This window comes from Sprattus sprattus, assembly GCF_963457725.1.
Source record: "Sprattus sprattus genome assembly, chromosome: 7".
NCBI classification, from domain to species: Eukaryota; Metazoa; Chordata; class Actinopteri; order Clupeiformes; family Clupeidae; genus Sprattus; species Sprattus sprattus.
The window spans coordinates 29,523,804-29,548,035 of NC_137926.1; the positions used below are offsets into that span (position 1 = coordinate 29,523,804).

The window sequence follows — 24,232 nt, forward strand, 5'->3', positions numbered from 1 at the left end:
TGGGACATCTTTTTTAACTAGCAGCCCCCTCATTTGATAGTATACACCACCTATGCTACGGTTTGTCTGAAGTCTGAACTTAATTTAGGCCAAAGTGGAAAATTGACATTTTCCACAAGGTTACTGGATATGCATCCACTATTGCAGTCTCCTCTCTCTGATATTGGATGTTACATGAAGGGTTTGGGCTGAACACTACATGACTGGTATTGCAACAGGTGCTTACTGCTGGTGTTGAACTGGTCAGATATGATTTTCCAACTGTCGGTTTGATTCTTTGTCATGTTAGGCAGGAATTGGGTAACATCCTTTAGGAATTATAGGAACGATTCGCAAGCTTACCAATGATTTCAACCAGTAAGCTATTATTTTGGTTGACTTTTGTCAGTCAGCCTGCTTTGATATTTATGCACATTGATGTATTTCATGAATGCTTTGTATTGACACAACAAAACGACCACCAAGCAAGCGTTCAACATCTTTTGTCAGACATGGAAACATGTTAGTTGCCTGGCACAAAGACAAGTAGCACACCCATACATGATTAGAAGGCGTCCACTCCCCTCTTGAAGCATCATCATCCCCATTCAGACACTCAAAGTCTGTGATTTCTCCCCCTTCTGATCTCTGGGGCCTCAGGCCTTTCACGGCCCTGATATCAAAAAGCACAGCTGCCAATTACAGTGTTAGTATGAGGTGAAGGGCCCGGCGCGACCTCACATCCCCAACACCAGCACACTGCTGAATCCCACATTGGGATTGAATAGGCATTGACGCATCAAACATGTCTACAGAATGGGTTCAGAGAAAGCGAAAGGTCCAATGAAGATCTAATTAATTTGAGTTTGAGAGACAGGGGAAGAGCAGACATGGGGGTAGGGTGAGGTGAGGTGAGGTGGGGTGGGGGATGGTCTGTCCTTCCCTTCTTCTCTGCACATCCTTTTCTCCTTCCTGAGACTGTCACTGTATCATTAGCCCCTCATTAGCTGGGGCAGGTGCAGTTGCGGCAGAAAAGGACGCCCCCTCAAAAATGCCCCCCCACACACTCACACTCCCGACTCACTCACCAAAGGGTGATTCACTGTTACCAGTAGCTCTGCTTGTGTGTGTGGTGTGAGCTTTTGTCCAATCAAAGACCGGCAGTGATGTGGGTGTGGGTCGGTGGTTGTATGTGTGTGTGTGTGTGTGTGTGTGTGTGTGTGTTTGTGTGTGTGTATAGGGCAGAGCTCAGGACTTGTGTAAAAACAGCGGCGGAAAAAGGGAGGAGGTGGTCCATACAAAACAAGCCTCTTTTTTTCCTGCTGTCAATGTTGTTACACTAGCACTTAATCAAGGACACACAATACCTTTCAGCAGAGCTCCGACACCAAGCCTCCACTCCAGCAGCTTTTGTGCGACTACGCTCAGATTTGCTGTTTGCACCTCTTTAGGCTAATCATAGGCAGGGCCTGAAGGAAATCCGGTAACAAAATCAAATGAATGAACGAATGAATGAATGAACGAACGAATGAATGGTGCTCTACTTGAAATAATACAGTTTATTCACCCATTCACTCCCCTAGTTGTGGTGTCCAGCAGTAAATATACACAAATAAAGCCTTTGACAGCTTAATATTCATAACAGCAAACAAAAAAGTACTCATGTAAAAGTTACATGAACTCAGTCAACCAGTGGTTAGTCACAAAAACGTGCTAATCTCCTCAGTTCTATTTATTAATAGAATCATAATTATCCAATTCCTCTGTGTAACTGGCAGAGTCACGATGAGGTAAAGACATCTGATATATGTAAACAGAAAAATGTATATGGCACATCATTGCGCCATCCGAACAACAATCGACGTGATGACCACGAGTCAGCGCCCAGTGAGGGTCTGCACAGGTGTGGTCTGGTCCCAGATCAGTCGTTGTAGCGGGACAGTTTAAGGCGTGGCACAATGTTCATGGACTGCAGTTCCTGGAAGAGCAGTTTGCAGGCGTAGGGGATGCGTAGGGAGGACACGTGGCAGGAGGACTTGCAGTAGTGGCACCTGCAGCACACAAACACGAGCATGACTTTAAAGGACGGTTGAAATGTTTGAGAGGATTTTAAAACATACTAGCATCAGGGATCATGCAATGCTGAAGGGCACACATAACAAGGTGCCTAGATGATAGTGATGATACAAATGAAAACTATACCAATGAATACAAGATGACATACCAGCCTGAGTACCCTAGCAGGCCACACTGTCCACACACGTCCACTTCGAAGGCATCGCTGGAGATCATGAGCCGCTCCAGCAGTAACATGCTGGCACCGTAGCCAATCAGACAGTCCCTCTCCATCTCACCCAAACGCAGGCCACCGTCTCTGGAGCGACCCTCTGTGGGCTGCCTGTGGTGCATCAGCAGCAAGCACAGACCAAAAAAGAAGAATGTGAAGACACAACTTAGGAAAGTCGCAGCTGAATAGAAAGTACAGTTGATTCAAGTCATAAAATCAGAGGAGGCCAGAAATCAGTGGACTGCTTGGATGTACCTGGTGAGCACAGCCCTGGGTCCACGGGCCCTGGCATGCATCTTATCCAGCACCATGTGCTTCAGCTTCTGGTAGTACACGGGCCCATAGTAGATGTACGCCTCCAGTGGCTCTCTATAGCAATGCACAATGCAAAATCAAACAAACATTTAGACCACATACAGGATTAATTCACTGCCGTGTGAGTCTGTACAGAAGTGCTGGTGTTGGTGAAGTGAGGCTGTGGCTAATTACCCGGTGATCCCGGAGGTGACGTAGTCCTTGCCCTGGTAGTTGTATCCATAGCGGATGAGGTCCTCACACACGTCCTTGACCTTGCTGCCCCCGAAGGCTGTGCCGTAGTGGAACTTGCCGTCCAGCACACCTGCCTTCCCTGCCAGCAGCTCAATCAGCTTTCCCACCTGGCCATCATCAATACCGTGTTACATTACAGCAATGGCAAATATTACCACATCACTACTCCATATTACAACCCAATTTCCCTCACCAAAGTCCTTCCTCATATACTTACTCATTTTTGGTGTCCCATATTTGGGCATTAATAGTATGTAATAACACCCTTGTAATCATGTTATTAAACATAACAACCTTAAGAGAAAAATAAATATGAACAGTGAATAATGAGCAACATTTCTTAAACCCCACAGACAGATGAGCAATCAGGACAGACAAAGCTAGGCCAGCTCTGACTCCCAGAGCCTCCACACACATCATGTAGGTATGAATAGGGCTGTGGAGTAAGGGGTGGGGGCATGGTGGGAACTCATTAAAAGAGTGTATCAGCCCTCTGCGTCACACACAAAGCAGCTGCCATTCATCCCGAGACCAGCCGGGTCAGGGGCAGGAAGAGCCATGGGACCTTTAACCCTACTGCCCCCTGTGCATCGAGGGCGGGGTCAGGAATATTACTTATTGATAGTTCATAATCTATGTCATTAATATCTGCACAATAATAATGACTTAATAGCAACATCTTAAAATTGTTGTCAGACTAGTTTTTGGCACGCACACACGGACCAAAACATTTTTGAGAGCCTCTGGCTCGTCCCACAGGTGAAGGGCATCTTACCGTCATACGGGAGGGATAGCCGTGTGGGTTCATGATGATGTCAGGGCAGATGCCCGTGTCACAGAAGGGCATGTCCTCCTGAGGGACAATCAAGCCACACACTCCTGAGGGGGACACAGACACACAAATAGACAACTTGGTTATTCAAGAACACTTAGAAATCAGATGTCAAGTGGAGATGTAAAATGTGGAGAACGTGTTCAGTACATGCATCCTTGTACTTGTATTTTAAAAGCAAGAGAATGCAAACAAATACAATTAAATGCTGGAATCTTATACATAAGGCACATGAACAAACTCCATATTTCTTAATGCCTTCAGAGTGTAATTACTGTGAAGCATCTATATTCAGTGTTTACGTGCTATACATCTCATACTTTTGGTTTTCAGAAATGTCCCTCCACAATTTGCAGATACTTTCTGTGCCCAGATCTTCTAGGATGCCCTGACTAGCCACGACCTGAGATCCCTCCAAAACCAAAACGGTTTAAATCCCAAAATCTAGCCTGGACCTAAAGTCTATGTCACTTGGCTGGAGCAGTACTGAGAGTCTCCTTGCACACATGCACTACGGGCGGGGAGTAGAGAAGACACCCACCGAGAGGTGCTAGAGGAGAACCATTAGGAATTCACATGATGGGACAGCCAACCATAGCTGGCCCTAAGTGTGAACGCAAATGTTTACTGAGGGACCAGCACATACACACACACACACAGGCCCCCTCTCTCTCCCAGCCCGTAAGCAAACACATCACTGGGCCATTTGCAAGTGCTAAAGAGAGAGAAAGTGAGAGGGGGCGGGAGGAGGAAGTAGGGGTGGGGGGGTGTGTGGATGAGGGCTGCTGGGATTATGGAGGACAGTGAGAGGGGTAAGCAAACAGCCAGCACCCAATACAGCTCGGAACGAGTGGCTGACCTGACTACAAAACCCAGCGCACCATTCAGCAACCGCGAGGAGGGGATAGGGAGAAGAGGAGGGACGATGTTCTTTTAGCGGGAGCGGAGCCTCTAGTGGGCTTCCCACTGCTGGTCTAGGGCCGCCTTTTTCCTTTTTTTTAAACATGGGCCACACACACACACACACACACTCAGAGGACGGAGTAAGCACACAACCAGTGTGATTATCTCTACAGGTGAAATGGTCCTTTGTGTCGAAAGGCAAGAGTGAGAGGATCTAGCAGGGTCTGCTGCTCGGTGAGTGGGACCAGCTGAGAAGTCAGAGAACCGATAAGAGCAGGAAGGTAGAGAGAATGTTGAAAGAGAATGGCGAAAGAGAGAGTGCTAGAAAAATAATACATAGATAGTTGAGAGAGAGAGAGAAAGAAAGGGAGTGATATAGGTAGAGAAATGAATTGAGATAGAGGGGATAGTGTTTTTGGAGCAGGCATCCACTGGGTTGTTTGTTTTGTGTGAAGGCTAGTGATGAAAGAGCCATGAAATCAGCAGAGAAAAGGACGACAGGATCGAGGGTCCACAGCAAACCCCCCACGCCCACTCACACACACACACACACACACACACACACACACAGACACACACACACCTCCCAGTCGCCCCCACAAATCCTGATTTCCCCCCACTAACACACACACACACACACAGACACACTGAGTAGAGCCTTCCATCACCCCCTTATTGCCACACTCTGGCACCTCACACAATAGAACCCCCCGATGCGGACTCTCCCCTGCACAGTAACACTGCCAACACAGCTGTGGATGTGAATGTACACATATATATTTACCTATTTGTGTGCGCATGTGAAATCACTGGCAAATTATTTGCTCATCATGCTCTGATGACCAGAGTGGGTGACAAGTGAGAGACGGACAGTGGCAGGGGTGCGCACAAGAGACAAAGAGAGGGGAGAGGGGACGGACAGCAGTGGAACTCATGTCCCCTCACGTGAAGGCTGCTGGGAAGACTAAACACTGCATGCTCCTCAGTCAATCTCAACACTGCCTTTAAGTATGTGACTATCTATTATGTCTGTTCACTGTCTCTTATGGCCCAGAGCTAGCATAAACTAGCATTATTATCCTATGAACACATGCATTTAGGTAATACCATTTCGAATGGAATGCTACACATAGGGGAGGTGAATACGTTTACGCTATACATGGATATTGAGTTCTGTGCTGAACTATGCAAAGGCTCAAAATACTAAAGACACTGATGACATGAGATGGAGGATAGCAGTGTGTTAATTTCTCCTGAAAGTTTATCAATTGTTGGGAAGTACCCGACAGTTCTGTTCAAAGTCTACCAAAACTACATTAACTCTAAGTAGCTTGTATAATGACTGAAAAAAAATAAGGAAATGATAAAGAAAGGGCTCTAAACTCTAATCAGTGACACAAGCTTTGAGTAATGCTCTTCTTCATACCCCACTGACAGCGGCTCTGTAGCCCAACTCAGATGTGCCTGTGATGAGTGGCCCATTTAACCCTACAGATGACCCCGGCATGACCTCTGTGTTTAGGTGCCACAGCCATATTGCTGTCAGACCCAGGGGCGGCCTTTCCTACAGGCGGGGTAGGCGGCCGCCTAGAGCGCCATCTAGAGGGGGAGCGCCAAATAATGCGCCCGAAAGAAGAAAAAAAAACACAATAATAATTTCCTTTTTTTTCCCCGGACGCATACATTGGCGCCCCTTCTATATCTCCAACCAATATTTTGACATTAAGAACTAAATCTAACATTCGGGTATATGAGACAAAAATCTAAAACGGAGGGGTATGTTCTTCATTGGTATTGACAGAACGGCGTGCATGAATAGACGGGCCGGATTACAGAACACACCAAATTGCTCTCTCTACCGTTGTAAAGACAGGTGAAATTAATGATGTTGTAACCTCGCGAGGTGCAGGCATATGTACTTATGATGTACAATACACATTAAGGGTTGCTACAATATGTTATCATGAAAACATTAATGAACACAGTATTTCAGAGATCAAACTAATTTTGGAGAAACAGTGTATAATGAGCAGATAGACAACACGTGGGAAAAAATTTATACAACTTCTTCAGGGGGTTATCAAACATTATTGTGAATGACGAACATTAACATGGATTTATGGGAACAGCCGCTCAACAGCGCCTCGTCTGCTGCAACTAATTACAAAACCAACTTCCTCCAACAATGTCACGTAGGCCTATGCGCAAATTAACTTATTCTTTTAACGACATTGAAGCGAAAAAGTAAATTTCGCCACAAAGCTAAATTTAACAAATAATGAGAATACATACTGTAGCGTGCCGGCATAGTCGCCCCATAATGCCTTGCGGCGGGCGCATCATTTTCTATGTGTGATGATGAACTAAGGATGTACCTGTTCTTATTGCATGTCATTGTACTGTGTTGGGACTGAGTTTATACAGGTGCGTGACGGTAACACAGTCTATTTGCTGCGATCGTTGTTGTGTTTATGTGAAATAATTGCAGTCTTACAAGGCAAAATAGCGTTTGAAAGTTTTCCGTTTTCGTGGGGGGGGGAGGGGGGGCGCCATGAGTGAAGCTCGCCTAGAGCGCCAAATGTGCTAGGGCCGCCCCTGGTCAGACCCCATGGCTGCCCATTCCAGTGCCTATTCATTATTAGCTGGGTGAATTATGCATGGCGCCAGTTAGCTTTCTGATTAAAACATCAGGCTGCCCCTGCCTTTGTGGAGCAGCCATAAAACAATGGGGGCGGTGAGCAGTTTTTTCTTTCCCAGGAGCGGCCCAACAACACTGCTGTGGTGGTGTGAAACATTTGCATAGTCTGGATCCGGACAAAGAGCCAATTAATCCAAAAACGGCCCCTCGAGTAGTTGGGGGGGAGGGGGGGAGGGTGGTTCTTCTTAGTAGGATCGGTCTTGACACCACACTCGGCTCACACCACTGAAACTGCTCATGTCTGGAGAGAGGCGAACAGACCAGAGGCTTACTTTGGGGCTTTTCTAGCTTTTACTCGAAGAGGCGCGCAGACAGAAGAGAGAGAGAGAGAGAAGGGAAGAGGGCTCAGGAAACGACCTCAGGACGTACTGGACCCTGGACCCATGCACGGTGTGGGATGCCACCACTGTTGCTGTCACTGCCGTGGTGCTACGGCTCCCAAAACACACCTGATTCCACGCGAAATGAAAGCGTGTGCAACAGTGTGTAACACACATCTGGGACAGGTGTGTGTGTGTGTGTGTGTGTGTGTGTGTGTGTGTGTGTTAGGGGCAGTGCACACTCAGTACACCTGTCCTGTTTTTCACCCAGTGTTGAGAACCATTAGCTTACCTTTTTCCAGGCAGCATATCAAGTTAAAAATAGTTCAACCTACAAGTAATTAAAAGTTCTACTTTTTTTTCAACCATCCCGTTGCATCCTACCATTTTAGGTATGAAGAACGTGTGTTTTTCTGTACTAGCGTGAGTTCTGTGGTGTGTAAGGTGGCGAGCTCTGTGAAGTAGAAACAGGTATCCCACCTTTCTGGCCGTGCCGGCTGCTGAACTTGTCTCCGATCTCGGGCCGTCTGGTCTGCCGCAGCAGGATCTTGATAAGAAAGGCGTCCTCTGCGTTGGAAGAGATCATCACCTTCTCAATGTACGAGTCTGTGGAGCCCTTATAGCTGCAGCGAAGCAACACAAACCAACCACTCACTTCAGATAGGATAAAGGCCTGGAAACACTTCTGAATAAGATGCTGCTGAGACTCACTGAAGGGGTGTGTGTGTGTGTGTGTGTGTGTGTGTGTGTGTGTGTGTGTGTGTGTGTGTGTGAGTGTGTGTGTGAGTGTGTGTGAGTGTGTGTGAGTGTGTGTGAGTGTGTGTTTCCTCACGTGATTGGCACATCTCTGTACTGCGGTTGGCCAGGCTGGGCAGTGCCCTCCAGTGGCGTCTGGGTGACGGTGGGCATGTACTTATTCACCAGCACCTGCTTATTCTCCACCTTCTCACCTGAAACACAACCCACCACACATACAGAGTGAGCTGAATAAAGAATGAATTGAGTTCCTGGTTTAACGTCTCTAAAGTCCCAAGCCCTCACCAGGGGAGCAGATGCCATCAGCGTCCAGGTTGCTGTGCCTCCAAATAGGCTTGCGTGTTTCTGCGTCCAGCATGGGACCCATGACCTTGTCAAACGTCTGGTTAGTGTAGCGCTTCAGAGTGCACTTAGCATTCTTGTAGACCAGGCACCGTCCAAACCCTGAGAACATCAATCACAGAGCCATGAGCAGATGTGAAGACGTTGCAATGGAACAAAGTACTAGCGGGAACAGTCTCTGAGAAAGGGGTATGGTTCATTAAGAATCTTTTGGCAGCAAACAGCTACAGCTTAAAGTGTTTGCAAGTCAATTCAAGTCTTAAAACAATATCATATCAATTATTAATCAATGTATCAATGAGTACAAGAAATTTTCTTTTTCCATAAACAGACTGGCTAACTTGACTCCTAAATAACCCAGGCTTTCTAGATAGAGCTGGTCCTGTTGGGTGTTGAGCACAGCCCTGTACGTGTCCAGTGGGCTGAGGCTCCCCTTGGGTCTCACCTCGGTCCAGAGAGGCCTTGTTGAGCACCAGCGCGTCCTCTATGTCGTAGCCGCTGTAGCTCATGACTGCCACCGTGGCGTTCTGGCCCGCCGGGAGCTTTTCGAAGTCGATCAGCTCGATGGTCTTAGTCTTCACCATGGGCTTCTGAGGGTAGCCCAGCAGGTACATGAGTGTGTCGATGCGGTTCCTCTGGTTGTAGCCGATGGTGCCTTGGGTTCAGGACGAGAAGATCATTAAAATGAAGGCTTAAAGTGCTTCCTGCATTGTACCACCACACAAAAGTTTAAGAGAGGAAAACTACATTTAGTATGCATGCAGTGAGCTGTTGGCGACATGAACACACTGGGTTCTCTGGGTTCTCCAGGCTCTGTTGTAACCATGCAAGTGGTCATTTCTGATTCAAAGCTGCTTGTGGATTTGGACACTTGGTTCTGTTGATTAACTCCACCAAGGCGGTCCTACCACATGGCACTACCTAATGAAGATCAGTTACCCTGCTCAATCACAAGCAGATGAAGTCACCAATAATTGATTGAATAACTTCTTGAAGAACATCTCAAGGAATCAACACTACGCCTATCCCAGATGGCCTTGATTTAGATCATCAATCTGCTCAATAGGTGTGGCAGAGACATAATACTACATGGGTGGGGTGGTGGGGCAGGATCAGAATTACTAAGGAACACTGGGACAGGTTTAACAAACAGATAATCCTTTTTGGAGAAGCGATTGCTTGTCACACAAGCCATCCACCCGCTGAATACAGTCCTCGCTTGAGTGGTTTCACCCTGCCTCTGATGGGATACATCTCTAGTGGCAGAATGTGCTTAAGCTACTTTGTTTTGACAGGATGGTGGGGGGGTTGGTGTGGGGATAGTGGAGATTGGTGTTTGGGTCGTGGGGGGGGTTGTGGGGTTCTGCTAGAGTTTGGAGCAGCAAAGCAGGGCAGTTTATGGCACAAAAGCCCCTGCCCCTTGGGCCTTGACATTTGTCAGATGCTATTATTGCACAATCAGACTACAAGTTCAGATCCTGCCATTATAGGCCAGGGGCCACACAGATAGATTTGCACATGTATAGGACCTGTCCACACACACACACACAGCAGAGGGCACTGGACCAAATAAAGTTGCATTCCCTGTGTTTTTTTGTAAAGATTTGTGAGGGGGAGGGGCGGGGAGTGGAGAGGGGTCTGAATGGTAATGGTGTGTTTGGTGGGCTAGCCCAGAGGTTTGGAGTCGTGTTGGTAACAGGGGCTCCCGCTCCCTCGTCCCCTCGTGCAGCTGAGCACACTGACCCCACTGCACTGGGGCCGCTACACAATGACAGGGCCCGCCTGCGCTCGCAGACAGCGGCAGGGAAAGGGCCCCTGTACACACAGCACACAATGGGACCCCTACGCAAGCACGCCAAAGTTTGATGTGTGCGCACAAACACACACACACACACACACACACACACACACACACACACACACACACACACACACACACACACACACACGAACATTATGATGAGTGTGTGCACTGGACCTGGTGAAAGTCTGTGGATAAGGATATACAAGGCAGCCAGTGAATGCTGAGAAAAAAAGAAAGAATATTGGTGTATGTGTGGGACGGGTGACTGCTTCTATCAGTGTGTTGTGGATAGTGTCATGTTGTGTGGGTGTCTGCATGTTGTGATGTGTTCAACGTGTGAATATGATAAAAGGATTCAAATATTAACGATATTGTAAATGCATTTAAATGGGACTACAGTGTCTGGAACTGTTTGTGACTGTTTAGTTTGTTCCAGAAGCTGGCTACAGCAATCAGAGAGATGCCAAAGCAGATCAATAAAATTACCACGACTACATTCAAACAGGCAAATGTTTGAAATCCTGCAGAATATTAACTCATTCTTACAGGCAAAGTTGTAACATTTACAGACATAATTAAGAGACATGGACAGGACTTTCAGAATGATCAAGACACTAATCTTGTGTTAGACTACAATACATAGTAGATCTATAGACACCTATAGTGGAGAGAGTGACAGGAGGAGTGCAACAAGGAGTGAAAGTTGCTTGGCTCTACTATTCACCATCACAGACATCATAATATAATCAAAGCCGCTGTGCCTTACCCATGGCCTGCTTGCCCATAGCACACTGATAGGTGTTCCTAGGGGACTGGTTGTGATGGGGGTATGGGATGAGGCCAGCACACACACCCAGCAAAGTGAACGGCTCAATCTCCAGATGTGTGGTGGTTCTGTAAAACACACATGTGCGCGCACACACACACACACACACACACACACACACACACAGACAGACAGACAGACAGACAGACAGACAGACAGACACACACAGTGTTTTACTCCAAATGTAACATAGACTCAAGTGTGTGTCCCATAGGGTTATAGAGCAGTGGCATCACTGTCAAGCTTGCATGAGGGAGAGGCCCGGTCTTCAGTTCTTACTTGATGATCATGTGCTCATAGAGAGCGATGCTGCAATCATTCTCCTCGTTCACGTCCAGATACTCCACTAAGCTCTCATGCAGGAAGTCATCAAAGTTCCTGAGGGGGTTGGGGAGAGAGAGAGAGAGAGAGACAGTTGCAATTGTTAATACATCATTCACAGTCTTTACTATACCGACATATGCTTGGCAACATATCAGAATACATGTAGAACACACGCACACATTGAATATTTAGTCAAATTCACCAAATACAAAGCTTAGAACATCAAGCCACAAGTGAAATGGAAGCCCAACAATTTCACCAGTATGTTGGAGAGTAGATGAGTGTAGGTGGGTGGTGGTGGGTGGAGTGTAGATGGGTGTAGGTGGGTGGTGGTGGGTGTAGATGGGTGGTGGTGGGTGTAGATGGGTGGTGCTGGGTGCAAGGAGAGAGTGCGAGAGCAGCACCTGTAACCCTGAGACAGCTCCTCTATGTGTCTGTTCTTCACGGCTGGCTGCCCATTCTTCACTATGATGTAGGGTCTGAAGAGAACACAAAGAGGGCAGAAAGAGACCATAAACATGGGCAAGGTGGGTTTGGTGGCACTGATGATTAAGTGCTGATGGTATCTTACAGGCCTCTATGTCTAGCACGTGGACAGAATACAAGTCTATAGATACACATGCATTACCAGCTGAAAGAGATTGACTTGTAGCCAACAGATACAAGTCAGAGTGGGAATCATTAGAAACAGCAATTGAGCGAATGCATAGGCCCAGAGCATTGGATGAGTTGGCATGTTGGCATATTTAGAACCTCAATAATCTTATATGGAGAAAGAGAAAAATAAAAAGTTTAATCCACTAAGTGAGACTGAAGCTTGGTACCTCCACCCGACTGGAGTCAGGTATTTGGGTTACTGCCAATCTCAGTTGATACGTTGATTTAGTGATTATTTACTAGGCAGCTGAATTAAGTATAGTTTATTACATGGATCATTAAGATCATAAATCAATATGTATGTCCATATGACCAGTATGGCCATAGGAGTGGGAAAAAAACTATGAATATACAGTATGTCAACAACAAAAACATTAGCAGTGTGTCATTAGATCGGAGTACCTGCTACAAACTGATCCATACTCTGCAGGTCTTAAGCAGCATCGAACATTGAGTGGGTTTGAGTATACCTGCACAGGACTGACTCAAGACTTTCTCACACACGTCAGAAGTATATACCTGCACAGTCTCCCCCCGTCTGAGGAGATGTAGACGCAGCGGTCTGTCAGGTTGGTGGAAATGGACACAAACTCGTTGATGAAGCCTGCTCTCCGCATCAGCCGGAAGGTGTTCACCAGCTTGAGGTGCTCCCGGATCACACCCAGGATATTACCTGGAGGATGATATGGTTGATTATCTGCTCTGACTGCCATACCGCCCAGCCTGGCTTTTTGGGTATTGCTCTCTCCCTTTGTTACAGAGATACACACATCACACACACACACACACACACAGAATGTCTTGCTGTCACAGAGCAATGAGAACATGGATGCACAGAGCTTGATCTTCACTGTAGGAATGTCAGATGGCTAGTATACAGAGTACACTAATGACACAGACTTCAGCAGTGGTCTGTCAGCATACACAAAGAATGTGCAGCTTATGCAAGAGACCCTTTGTGAAGCAACACTAAACTCTGGGTTTGTGTGTGTGTACATTTATAACTGAGTGTGTGTGTGTGTGTGTGTGTGTGTGTGTGTGTGTGTGTGTGTGTCTATTGGCCTGTGCTGCTTTGACATCAGCTGCTGTTAATTAATTAAGCAGGAAGGCAGCTGGTTTAAAGACACTTTATCAGTGCTTTAGAAAACATATACATTAATTAATACCGAAGCGCCTGTCCTATACAACATGACATTGAAAGCTAATCTTCAGCAAGCTGGTTAGCTCTGTGGTCCACAGGGTGACTAGACTTATTATACAAGGATTTTGTTTTACTATAGACTTCAGCCGCAAACTATTTGAAGGCTTCCTCTTTGTGCAAAGCAGCCTTTTTAAAGCCTTTGTGCATTTTCAAACTAAAAACATGCAACAGTGTAAATCCAGGAAACACTCTTAACATGTTGATATTTCCATATGCATTAACAGGTGCATACATGTACGTATGTACTATTGTGTGTTACAAAAAGGAAATTGAGCTTGCATGTGCTTGGGTTTGTGTATAATTTTGTCCCCCTCTCTCTGTATGTAAGTGTGTGCGTGCGTGCAAGTGTCTGTGAGAGGGAGAGTGTGTGGGTGAGTGTGTGTGTGTGTGTGTGTGGGTCTTCACCGTTGAGAAAGACCAGAAAAACACTGGGGTACGACAGCTCCTCTCCACAGAGCAGGTTGACATCCTCCACACCCAGGTTGAAGGCCAGCTTGACGATGGGCCCGTCCTCCATGTCTGTGGTGATGTGTGTCATCAAGGCCAAGTTCTTCACAAGCCCACAAGCCTAAACACAACACACCACACAACACACCTTACTGGGCAGAAATTCCCCCAAACAACCCCGAAACAGACCATCAACCAAACCCTTCCGCAGTTGAAGGGCCACTATGGAAAACCGTGGGGAAAGACTAACTATCATTTGTGCATTAGAAGTCCATCACAATAATGTCTGCCCAGTGTTGCCTTGTATTGCACATTTGGAGAGTTCATTGACTTTACCAATCAGAACTACAGCTCATGAATATCCAACTGGAAAATGCACTACTCTAGCTGATGTAGCATTTCAAAAAAATCATGCTCAACAGCCCACCGGCTACTGTCTGATACCCTGCCTCTCCTGTCTGATACCCTGCCTCTCCTGTCTGATACTAGGGGTGTGCCAAATAATCGTCATGACGATGCATCGTGATTCTAATTTTCACGATCTACTGCATCGATTGTTGACGCCAAGTATCGATTATTAATTAAAAAATAAATAAATTAATAATTAAAATTGCATGAATGGTTGGCGAACATCAAGCATTTCCGGCCGCGCGATACTGCGACAAGTCATTCATAAACAAAACATGCAGTGTATCCAGTAATAATAATATTTGTGTTAAGTAACCTCCAAAAGTCGTTTCAATAAATACAGCTATGTATGAATTGAGTTGCTTTGAGTTATCAATTGAACACACTATCCAGATCATACACAGCCAGTCAACCACTGGTAATGGCTTAATTTTTTTCTAACAGTGTTCAGTGAAAATTCGCAATGCATCGCAATGCATCGCAATAATTCAAGTATCGCGATGCATCGTGATAGAATCGCATCGTGGCATGTGAATCGTGATACGAATCGAATCGTGACTTCTTTGGCAATACCCACCCCTATCTGATACCCTGCCTCTCCTGTCTGATACCCTGCCTTGGAGCTGGATGATGCATCCATCAGTCTCAGGGAGCTGACCATTTTGCTTCAGAACGGACCAGGATTTTCCTGACAGACAGGTTTGCGGCTTCTTTCTTTAAACATCTGAAGCGTCTGTTGTTTCTTACAAGTGCCAGTAGGTGAATGTTCACACACTGTTATAGAGGTCTAACTGAAGTAGTGTGACAACTGCATGGGAACTCTGTTGTAATACAGCTCAAAGCACAGTGTCCATCATATCAAGATGGAGAACTTCTATCCGAGAGGGCTTTGACAATCCCAAACCCACGCATTAACATTTACACAAGGGTGTTTACATGAACCACTCCTCCTCGATTTCGTGGCCCTGCATAGATGAGGAATGGGGTACAACTCGTACTTTGGGTCATGCTTCTGGTACGGGTGCCTGAGGGCCACTCACCTCCCCCTCAGGGGTGTCGGAGGGGCACAGCATGCCCCACTGGGACGGCTGCAGCGAGCGCGGACCGCTGACCTTGCGCGTCTTCTCGAACTGGGAGGAGATGCGAGTCATCATGCCCAGCGCCGAGATGAAGGAGAGGCGAGACAGCACCTGCGTCACGCCCTGCCTGTCCATCTTAAATCTCTTCAGAGACCAGTTACCCTACAAGGGGGCGAAGAGAGTGGGAGAAGCAGAGGAAAGAAAAGAAAAGAGAATAATATGAGGGTCCTCTGGCAAAAAGAGATGCAATGGAGTCTGGAGCAGTGGCTTTGCTGGTGCAGAGCTCAGTGGGAGTTCGATGTATGAAACCTCCTCATCAATAGTGAGTGGGCTGGCCTGACTCACTGTGGAGATGGCGTTGACCATGCCGTTGGTGATCTGGTCCTGTCTCATGTGCTTGACCACGTCAAACTGAGCCGCTCGCTGCTTGGGGATGATCTGGTCGGCGATCTTCTTCAGTTCCGTGTTGAACTTCTTAAACAAATCCTCAAACAGCAGGGACAGCAGCTGACAGACAGAGGGGAGGAGAGAGAGAGAGAGGAATGAACATGATTATTCCACACCGTCACAACGATCTCGGACTACTTCCCTCGCTTTAGTTACTCAAGCAATCCTACACATCTTCATTTCAGTCAAGGAACTTTCAATTTCTGTAGAATTAAGGACATAAAAACACCAGTGACTTAGATAGCAGTGGATGTAGCGTGGATGTAGCGTGGATTTAGCCTGGCTATAACATGGATTTAGCTTGGATGTAGCCTGGATATAACATGGATGTAGCGTGGATGCAGCCTGGATGTAGCATGGATGTAGCATGGATGTAGCGTGGATGTAGCGTGGATGTAGCGTGGATGTAGCAGGGATCTAGCATGGATGTAGCACTCTAAATTTAAAGGTTAAACGAGAGGGGCCCAGTAAGGCAACAACAAATATTCCAGTATGGAATTCAGCTTGTGTAGTCATCTAAACTGAGATGCAGTCAACCCCCAAACTTCCAGCTCAAACTCAACTGTCTACTGCTGAACTTTCAACAGCCGATTAATCTCTAAGGTACCGCAGCGCTCCAGAAACTCCTTTCTGACGGACGGCGCCGCGCCACCGTCTCTCGAGCAGCGTATTCATCCGCCGCCATTCACGCGGCCCATCTGGCTCTGGTGCCATCTCATTCTCTGCTTATCGGCTCGCCGGCTGCACAGGCCGGTTTAATTAACAGGTGTCCCGCCACCACGATAAGCTTAACCTGGACCCTCTCCCAGGGCATTCTACACTCTAAACAGGGTCTTTGCAAAGCACCTCTTCATCTTGCCTCACTGCACTCTTACACTCACACACACACACTCTCTCACACACACACACACACACACACACACGGACATATTTGCATACATCAAAACAAGCGGCAGTGAAAAAATTAATAAAGAAATTAAGCTCCTACTGCACAGCCGGGCCAATTAGTTGAATGTCAGGGAATCGTAATTGCGGAGTGAAGAGATTGTGTGTGTGTGCATGTGTGTGTGTGTGTGTGTAAGCCCCGACTGAAAGGGGACCCTGCAGCTAGCAACAACCCCTCAGTTCAATCCGAGCCCTCGACCAAGAGCAGGTTGGCACTGCTGGGGGGTGGTGGGGGGGGGGGGGGGTTGTGGGGTGGAAATTAAAAGCCTGAAGACAGACATAATTACATTATCAGAGCCTGGCTCACTGGATTAGTTCAATCGCTGGAGTCAAGGCGGCCCCGGCTCTTTTGTGGCTGCGCGCTTAAAGAATCCCGCACGCTGGCGTTCGCACCGCCGAAGCCCTCGGATTTGGTGCCGCCGCCGCCGCGTATCTCTTGGCCCACCCCCCGCCCCCCTCTTCACCAGCCCCCAAAGGCGACAAAAGCACACCGTCTGAGAACGAGGGATGGCGGAGGACAACAAAAACAGGCAAACAAAGCAGCGGGAAGAAATAATTAAGGTATTAATAAAGACAGAAAGAAAGAGAGAAAGGAAAAGAGAGGGGGATAAAGGGAAAAGAGAATGGAGAATGGAGACAAAGAGGCAGGTGAGAGATTAGGGCTCATATCTGCTGGCACATGCCCGTGATCAACACTCATCAATGAATGCGTGTTCGTGTTTGTGTCTGGGTATGTGTGTGTGTGTGTGTGTGTGTGTGAGAGAGAGTTAGCGTATATTTCAGTCTGGAGACAAAACTAAATGTTTCTAAACTAAAGTTTATGTGACTCTTCAACAAATAGATTCAAAGTAAACAAACATGAGAATGAACTCAGCGATGTTGAACACTACTAGAACCGTGGCGACAGTGAGGTACACAAACCAAGGCCTTCAAATGGAATGGAATTTGACCATCATTAAGGTGTGTTTTTGTATCTAGTTTTTGTAAAAAAAAAAAAAACGTCAAATATATGAATACATAATTAGAAAGCTAACTAGCTTTTATCAGTGCCAACCATGCCATTTTTGGTCACTTTAAGCCAGGACTGTTGACTGCTAGTAAACACTCTATAATGCTTCTTTTAAATGGATGCTGTAATGAAATTCACAAAACAACCCCATTAGTTCACAGAGAAATAAAGGCAGTGGCAAACAGATGAAGATAGAAGCAGCACACTGACACACTCACCTGGCCAGCCAACTCCAGACGCTTGTTACCATAGTAATCGCGGTCATCGACTTTGTTGTTGTTCCCCTGGGCAAGGATGACCCTCCGCACCATAACAGCTAGATAAATACACTTTGCACGGAAGTTAAACTCCTTCACCTGGGGGACAAGGAGATTATGGACGCAAATTTAAAGCTTAAGAGAATACTGACAATTTGTGTATATCTGTGTGTGTATGTGTGTGTGTGTGTGTGTGTGTGTGTGTGTTTGTGGGGGGGCTCAGGTGGATGCAGTCCTTACAGACTGGTGAGTGAATGAATGCGTGTGTGTGTGTGTGTGTGTGTGTGTGTGTGTGTGTGTGTGTGTGTGTGTGTGTGTGTGTGTGTGTGTGTGTGTGTGTGTGTGTGTGTATGGTGGGTCTCAGCTGTGTTTGCTCCTTACAGGCACGTGGGTGAGGATGGTTGAGGCCAGCAGCTCTCTGGCCTCCTCCATCTTGGTTTTCTTGGGTCCACCCCACATCCGCTGTCGTCGCACCTTGTTCCCGATGTACTTCAGGGCCTAGTCACAGACACATGCGAGATCACATCAGACACACAAGAACAGAGATGTTTAGAGCTCTCAAGATATTTGAAAATGTAAAAGGCAGGAGGGTTGGGATTTAATTATTGAGTTCCATGATAATCATAATGATTCATGTTTTCTTTTTGCACCTTGCAGACACAACATAGTGTCACTAATCATGTCAGACAAAAAAACTCAGTTTGTATGGAACGCTAGTTTGAAAATGAACCATTCCAGGTAGTTTAATAAGCAACCCAGGAGAGTAAACGCACCGCCACTCAAAGGGTTTGATTCTAAGGCAGAGTCTGAGGTCGTGACAGGCCTTTTTGCAAACATGGACCTCCACATACACACACTCCACCTGAGTCAGCGCTTGCCTGCTGACTAGTGAGCTTTGGCACGGGGGTCAGAGGTCCCTGCAGCTGTGGGCTTCCTCCTCAGACCACCCACACTGAAGGCTGAGCTGCTGACTGGATTGGGCAGCAGCTCACAGGTCCTCCCTGCCACCCAGAGACCCCCCCTACCCCATACACACAGACTCCACACATCAGTCTATGTGGGGTAACTTTCCCCTACCAGGTTAATGCTACAATTCATTCCATGGCCACAGTCTGCCCCTATCAGCTGAGGAGACAATTTTAATAAAATGTGTAAATAATTCACTATCTAATGTGACACAATAGTATTGTAAACACATTTGTCTATATCACTTTGGTCCCAGTACAAATAAAGGGAGCGCAAAAACACTGAAGCATTCCAAGGAGTGCTTTAGGCGTGTATTTACGCTGACTTCAGCCCTGAATGTAGACTTGCCAGGATGTCTTGCCAGACACTGAGAGGATCTACACGACTCAATAAAGAAGCGTAATTTTTCAGCCTGCTAAACCAGTGCGCCTTGTCTTCTGGACAATGAGGCGGATCACGTGGGCTTATCATATAACTCATTAAAGCCCTATAGAGCACAATGAGAACTACCACAGGGACAGGCCAGCATTAAACGGACATTCAGAGGGGCTCAGGCGGGGGTTGCTAGGAGGCAGGGATGACTGCTGCTGTGGAAGCTCTCGTACCCTTCGAGGAGGTAGAGGTCTAAACCTTCGCTCACATGTATTTAAATACTACCCAGCTAAAAATTGGCTCCAACACCTGATGAAAACTTTTTTCCCCCTCTTTCTGTACAAAATACAATAGTTTAAATAATTGTATTCAGAGATGTAAGTAAGTATTCTAACACTCACACAAACTAACAGACCTTTTTCCCCTCTTGATACTCCAACACTATCATAAGAATGCCCTGATGTCCTTAACATTCTCTGGTGCAAAATAGACACGCAAACAGGACCTAGGATTTTATGTAATTTCCCCTATAATTTTGCCAAAGATCTTGTTTGCTGCTGTGCAGGTGTTTGTGTGGGTGTACAGCTCTAGACCATCTATACCTGCGTCTGGGTGAAGATCTGGGCCTTCTGACACTCCTCCAGACTGGGGGCGAAGGCAGCCATCACATGCTCCTCCGTGCCGATCATCTGCACGATCTCCTGGTCACTCTCCACACCCATCGCCTGACAGCACACAGAGAAGTAGAGCAGTGTGGTGAGATGTGTGGAGGACAAAAGAAGGAACGTCGGAGTAGACAGTCATAGCTCTCCACTGGCTCCATTTAGAAGTTTATGGAAACCTTAAGAGAGAGAGTGTACAACGCTCAAGTGAGTCAGTGGAGGTGTCGGATATATCAGCACTGCTCTGGACCCAAAGACAGGGAGGCGAAAAGGTTGTGAGAAAGTATGAGTTGGGGAGCAGGGGGCCTGTATGTCTAGGAAAAGGTCAGGCAGAGGAGATAGGGGTTAACTGCAACACTTCTGAGGCGTACCCTAAGGGCTCCGTGGTTCACTGGGTGATGCTCAGTTATGCTAGAAGCTGTTAATCATGATGCTTAAAGCTTATGTGGGTTCTGTAGACTCAGGTGCAATGAATATAACAAAATAGGTCATAGGTTGTTTGTGAACTGTTCTAGTGAGGTGATAACATTAATGCAGAATTAGAACACAGGACATGAAGCAAGTGAGATGACTAACAACCACAGAAGCCAAAGCAGAGCAGAGGTAGGTAAGAGGTACAAGTGAGATTCACATACTATGAGACCTACAAGATCCTGGACTAGTACATAGCAGGAGTTAATTTCACTTGCATTCACTTCCAAGAACACATCCGCAGTAATGAACAGCAGTTATGCTACAGCAGCTCGAGGTTTCTGTTTAGGTAAATGGGCTGGGGGTGTGTGGACTCATATCACAAAGCAGTTGGAATATTTAGATCAAGCACCGGAGAAGTGAAAGGCCGAGTCAGAGAAAAGCCAAGCTGGGGTGACTGGAGTGGAGAAGGGAGTGCCAGGGTTCCCTGACATTTGCTTATGCTAATGGGGCTGTGTGGGAACGGTGGAGCCTTGAGCTGGGAGTGGGGCGCAGCACGGGACAGGGCTGAGGGCGCAGAGAGGCTGGCAGGTCTGCAGGCTCCAGATCAGGGGCTCCACGCATTTGCGCCGGAGGCCTGAGTGCAGAGCAAACACACTTAGCTGCCAATTTAGCTTTGAAGCAATCAGAGCAGTCAGAGGCTACATTCCCATATGGATGGAGAGTGCATTGGGCTTTTGACTCACATGGATCGGGATGAACGTCCCTAATTAAAAACCCCATGTCAGGATAGAACAATCACCAACAGATGAACTAATTACCATTAGGGCATGGGAACATATGAGAACGACATTATGCCCGGGCATAATCCAACCAGCTGTTTCTAAAGAACATATCAGAATCAGAATTATCCTTAAAAGATGTGCCTGTTGCATCAACAAATTGTATTATACACTTGAATCATTTAAATTAAAGTGAATGATGTCACACCCCTGCATAAAACATGTTTAAAATCTATTTTCTCTGCACACTCAACTATTACTGGAGGGTAGACGTCACAACAGGCTGTGACTAAGGTTAGTCTGTAGCGCCCTCTTCTGGCCATTCTTCATTATATCACCACCATACATTTTTGAAAAATCATTTTAATGCCACATCATGCAGTTATTTTACCATTTGTAGGTATATTTTGTAGGCAACTCGTTTTTAGAACATCATTAAATTCATTTAAATGTTATGGTTATGTTAAGGACAGATGAATACACCGGTCAATCCCCCTAGCCACATAAGCTCTGCCCTATGTAGTTTTGTGATCTGGGTCTAAAACACCATGGAAATGTAAGACTAGCTTTCACAGCTCAATGTTGCCAAATAATGAAGCTAGCAAGCTGGTTGGTTTTCATCAGCACCAGTTGTGCAGTTAATGGTGTTGCAAAGCAAGCAAGATTGGCTTTCAGCTAGTTAGTTTGATAGCTTCAGCCAAAATCTGTGTAATGTCTCTAAACAAAAAATAAATAAGTATAAGATCCCACCTTAAAGATGATGCCAATGGGTGCATCCTCTGACAGCGTGTTGTGCTTCAGGTAAAACCGGCCCTGTTTTACAATCATGTTTGTCCTACTCTTCTTTTCATGAGTGGAGCTGTGGACAAACAACACCAGACAGACCATTAGACTGCAGATTCACACAAGAGGTCAACACTGACATAATAGCTCAGGCACCAAAAAAGTGTGATAAATAATGTAACTGACAATTTTATACTTAATCAACACATGAGGTTATTTCAAGAAATGTATTTTATTGACTGGGAACATTTTCAGTATGGACAAATGTGGAGGAGAATGTGGATGATCTAAAAGAAGGAAGATACCTGGTCACTGAAGCTCCGACGTTCCCCTTCCTGTCCTGTTCCACAATGATTCTGTTCTTGGAAAGCTGTTCCTGGATCAGAATGACCTTCTCTTGGCCTTTGACAATAAAGTAGCCACCTGCACCCAAAAACAAAACAATACCAGAATCACATCGCCCTTGAATGTGCATGAGAGCCGAGACCCCTAAATGCTCAATATACATTGGCATTAAAAAAAATAAAGATTGATGCTGGAAAGTTTTATGCGCGCTTGTGTGTCTTTGATGGGGTTGAATTGTAACTAACCTGGGTCCAGGGGACACTCATTTAGCTTGGAGAACTCCATGGGGGTCTTTCCTGTAAGAACACAGTTGGAACTCCGCAGCATAATCGGCATTCTGGGCAAATAAGACACATTTGTTTACAACAGATGAAACCTACTGCTGGGGGACATCGAAAGGATATCTCTTAACTCTCCTGAAGGACTACAACAACCGGCATGCAAACAGCTAATTCACCTTCCAACAGGCAGGGCATTTCGGATGATTCTCTGACTCCCTCTGGTGTACTCAATGTCCACTGTGATTGGTGCAGAGTATGTCATTTCTCTCAGACGACACTATCAGGAGTAAGGGAAGACAGAGAAACTGATCAGCTCCTACTTTTAGGGCAAATGTCTGTTCTGGTACAAACACACAGAGGAGAGAGGCAACTTCCAACTCTCTGTAGATAATCACCTCATGTGGAGATACTGGTCGTGTTACATTGAAGCTCTCCTCCACATCCGGCATACCGACATAGATATTGAGGTATCTAGAAACACAGAGATTTTATGAGTATGAATACAGGGTGAATCCTCTTGAAAACTTCATATTAAAAAATAGCAACTTACTTAAGGTACCACATTGGGTCAGCATCACTAGTGATCTTTTCATTAGCTTTCATGATCTTCTTTATCTAGAAGTGAAAGGTGGGTGGTAGTGAGAAATAGAATGTTGCTTAAGAAAAAAACATCTTGTCAAAGTGCCTATTCCTTGCACTGACTTACCTCCACATTGATGAAGTAATTGAAGGAGTCTATGTGTTGCTTCACAAGGCCTTTGACCTAAGTATTGATATGAAATGACAGTATGAAACTTGACATTTTGTCTCTAGTATGCAAAAAGAAACAGTATATAACTTGATGATGGATTAACTTGTTACATCGCGACTTGCTGGCTATCTATTAAGCCTTACCTTCAAAAACGCTGGGAGCAGTTTCCATTTTTCCTGTTAAAATCAGAAAGGGATCGACAGTTAAGCCTTCCATTGCAAATAGGTTGCTATCTGGGCGTTTCTGCACTCTTTATTAGCCACAGAGACACTGATAATCGAAGTTAAAATGACAGTGGGACAAAGCTACTAAAAAGCTCCGTTCCCCCTTAAAATAAAAAGGGCCAGACAAGTCCTAATTTCAGACATATCATGTCATGTGTTCCACATCTCGTGCTAGTTCTCTCACCTCCACAGTATCTACAGGCGCCGCAAGTTGTTGATGGGACATGTCCCCGAACTCGTCGTGTAGAACTTCCATAGTTTACACGTTCCTTAATTCACCATGTAATGTAAACCATGAAGTTGTCACCGTTGCATTACCTCATAATCACACCTTGAAACAGCAAAACATGCATCAGTCGGAAGTTCGCTGTACATGTGTACTAGTGAGTGCAGCGTCGTAAAAGCACCGTGCAGCAGATTGTAAATATTAAAGTGTTCCGGTGGACAGCGACTGATCATGGCGGTGTCTTCTTCACTGGAATCTTTAAAATGTTACAATTCATTAAAATGGGATTGGAGTGCGTTATATGTTCTACTTTCATAATCAAATACTATATTTGATCACATGTGACAACACAAACACAG

The 24,232-nt window shown here is 46.0% G+C and overlaps 1 protein-coding gene across 1 annotated transcript; it reads right to left on the minus strand.

Annotated features, from left to right (window-relative positions):
• Nucleotides 1-1,518: 1,518 nt before the first annotated feature.
• polr3b (polymerase (RNA) III (DNA directed) polypeptide B) lies at nucleotides 1,519-23,966 on the minus strand. Its single transcript, XM_080841854.1, has 28 exons — nucleotides 23,832-23,966; nucleotides 23,567-23,599; nucleotides 23,379-23,435; nucleotides 23,223-23,287; nucleotides 23,068-23,143; nucleotides 22,849-22,949; nucleotides 22,637-22,728; nucleotides 22,352-22,469; nucleotides 22,014-22,122; nucleotides 20,011-20,133; nucleotides 18,452-18,568; nucleotides 18,032-18,169; nucleotides 15,758-15,919; nucleotides 15,374-15,574; nucleotides 13,884-14,046; nucleotides 12,797-12,950; nucleotides 12,025-12,099; nucleotides 11,576-11,674; nucleotides 11,237-11,364; nucleotides 9,112-9,321; nucleotides 8,610-8,768; nucleotides 8,401-8,518; nucleotides 8,049-8,191; nucleotides 3,591-3,694; nucleotides 2,756-2,922; nucleotides 2,522-2,635; nucleotides 2,204-2,377; nucleotides 1,519-2,030 (listed from the first exon to the last, which is right to left on the minus strand). The coding sequence occupies exons 1-28, from the start codon at nucleotides 23,901-23,903 to the stop codon at nucleotides 1,901-1,903; spliced, it is 3,402 nt and encodes a 1,133-aa protein (XP_080697980.1). The 5' UTR covers nucleotides 23,904-23,966; the 3' UTR covers nucleotides 1,519-1,900.
• Between the last annotated feature and the right edge of the window lie 266 nt (nucleotides 23,967-24,232).

What these genes read in the sequence shown, in the direction of transcription:
- polr3b (XM_080841854.1), bottom strand. Translation starts at nt 23,903, where the DNA reads ATGGAAGTTCTACACGACGAGTTCGGGGACATGTCCCATCAACAACTT. An exon ending in GACCCAATGTGGTACCTTAA is followed by an intron (nt 23,144 to 23,222) that starts GTAAGTTGCTAT and finishes CTGTGTTTCTAG; the next exon opens with ATACCTCAATATCTATGTCG. An exon ending in GTCGGAGCTTCAGTGACCAG is followed by an intron (nt 22,123 to 22,351) that starts GTATCTTCCTTC and finishes GTTTGTCCACAG; the next exon opens with CTCCACTCATGAAAAGAAGA.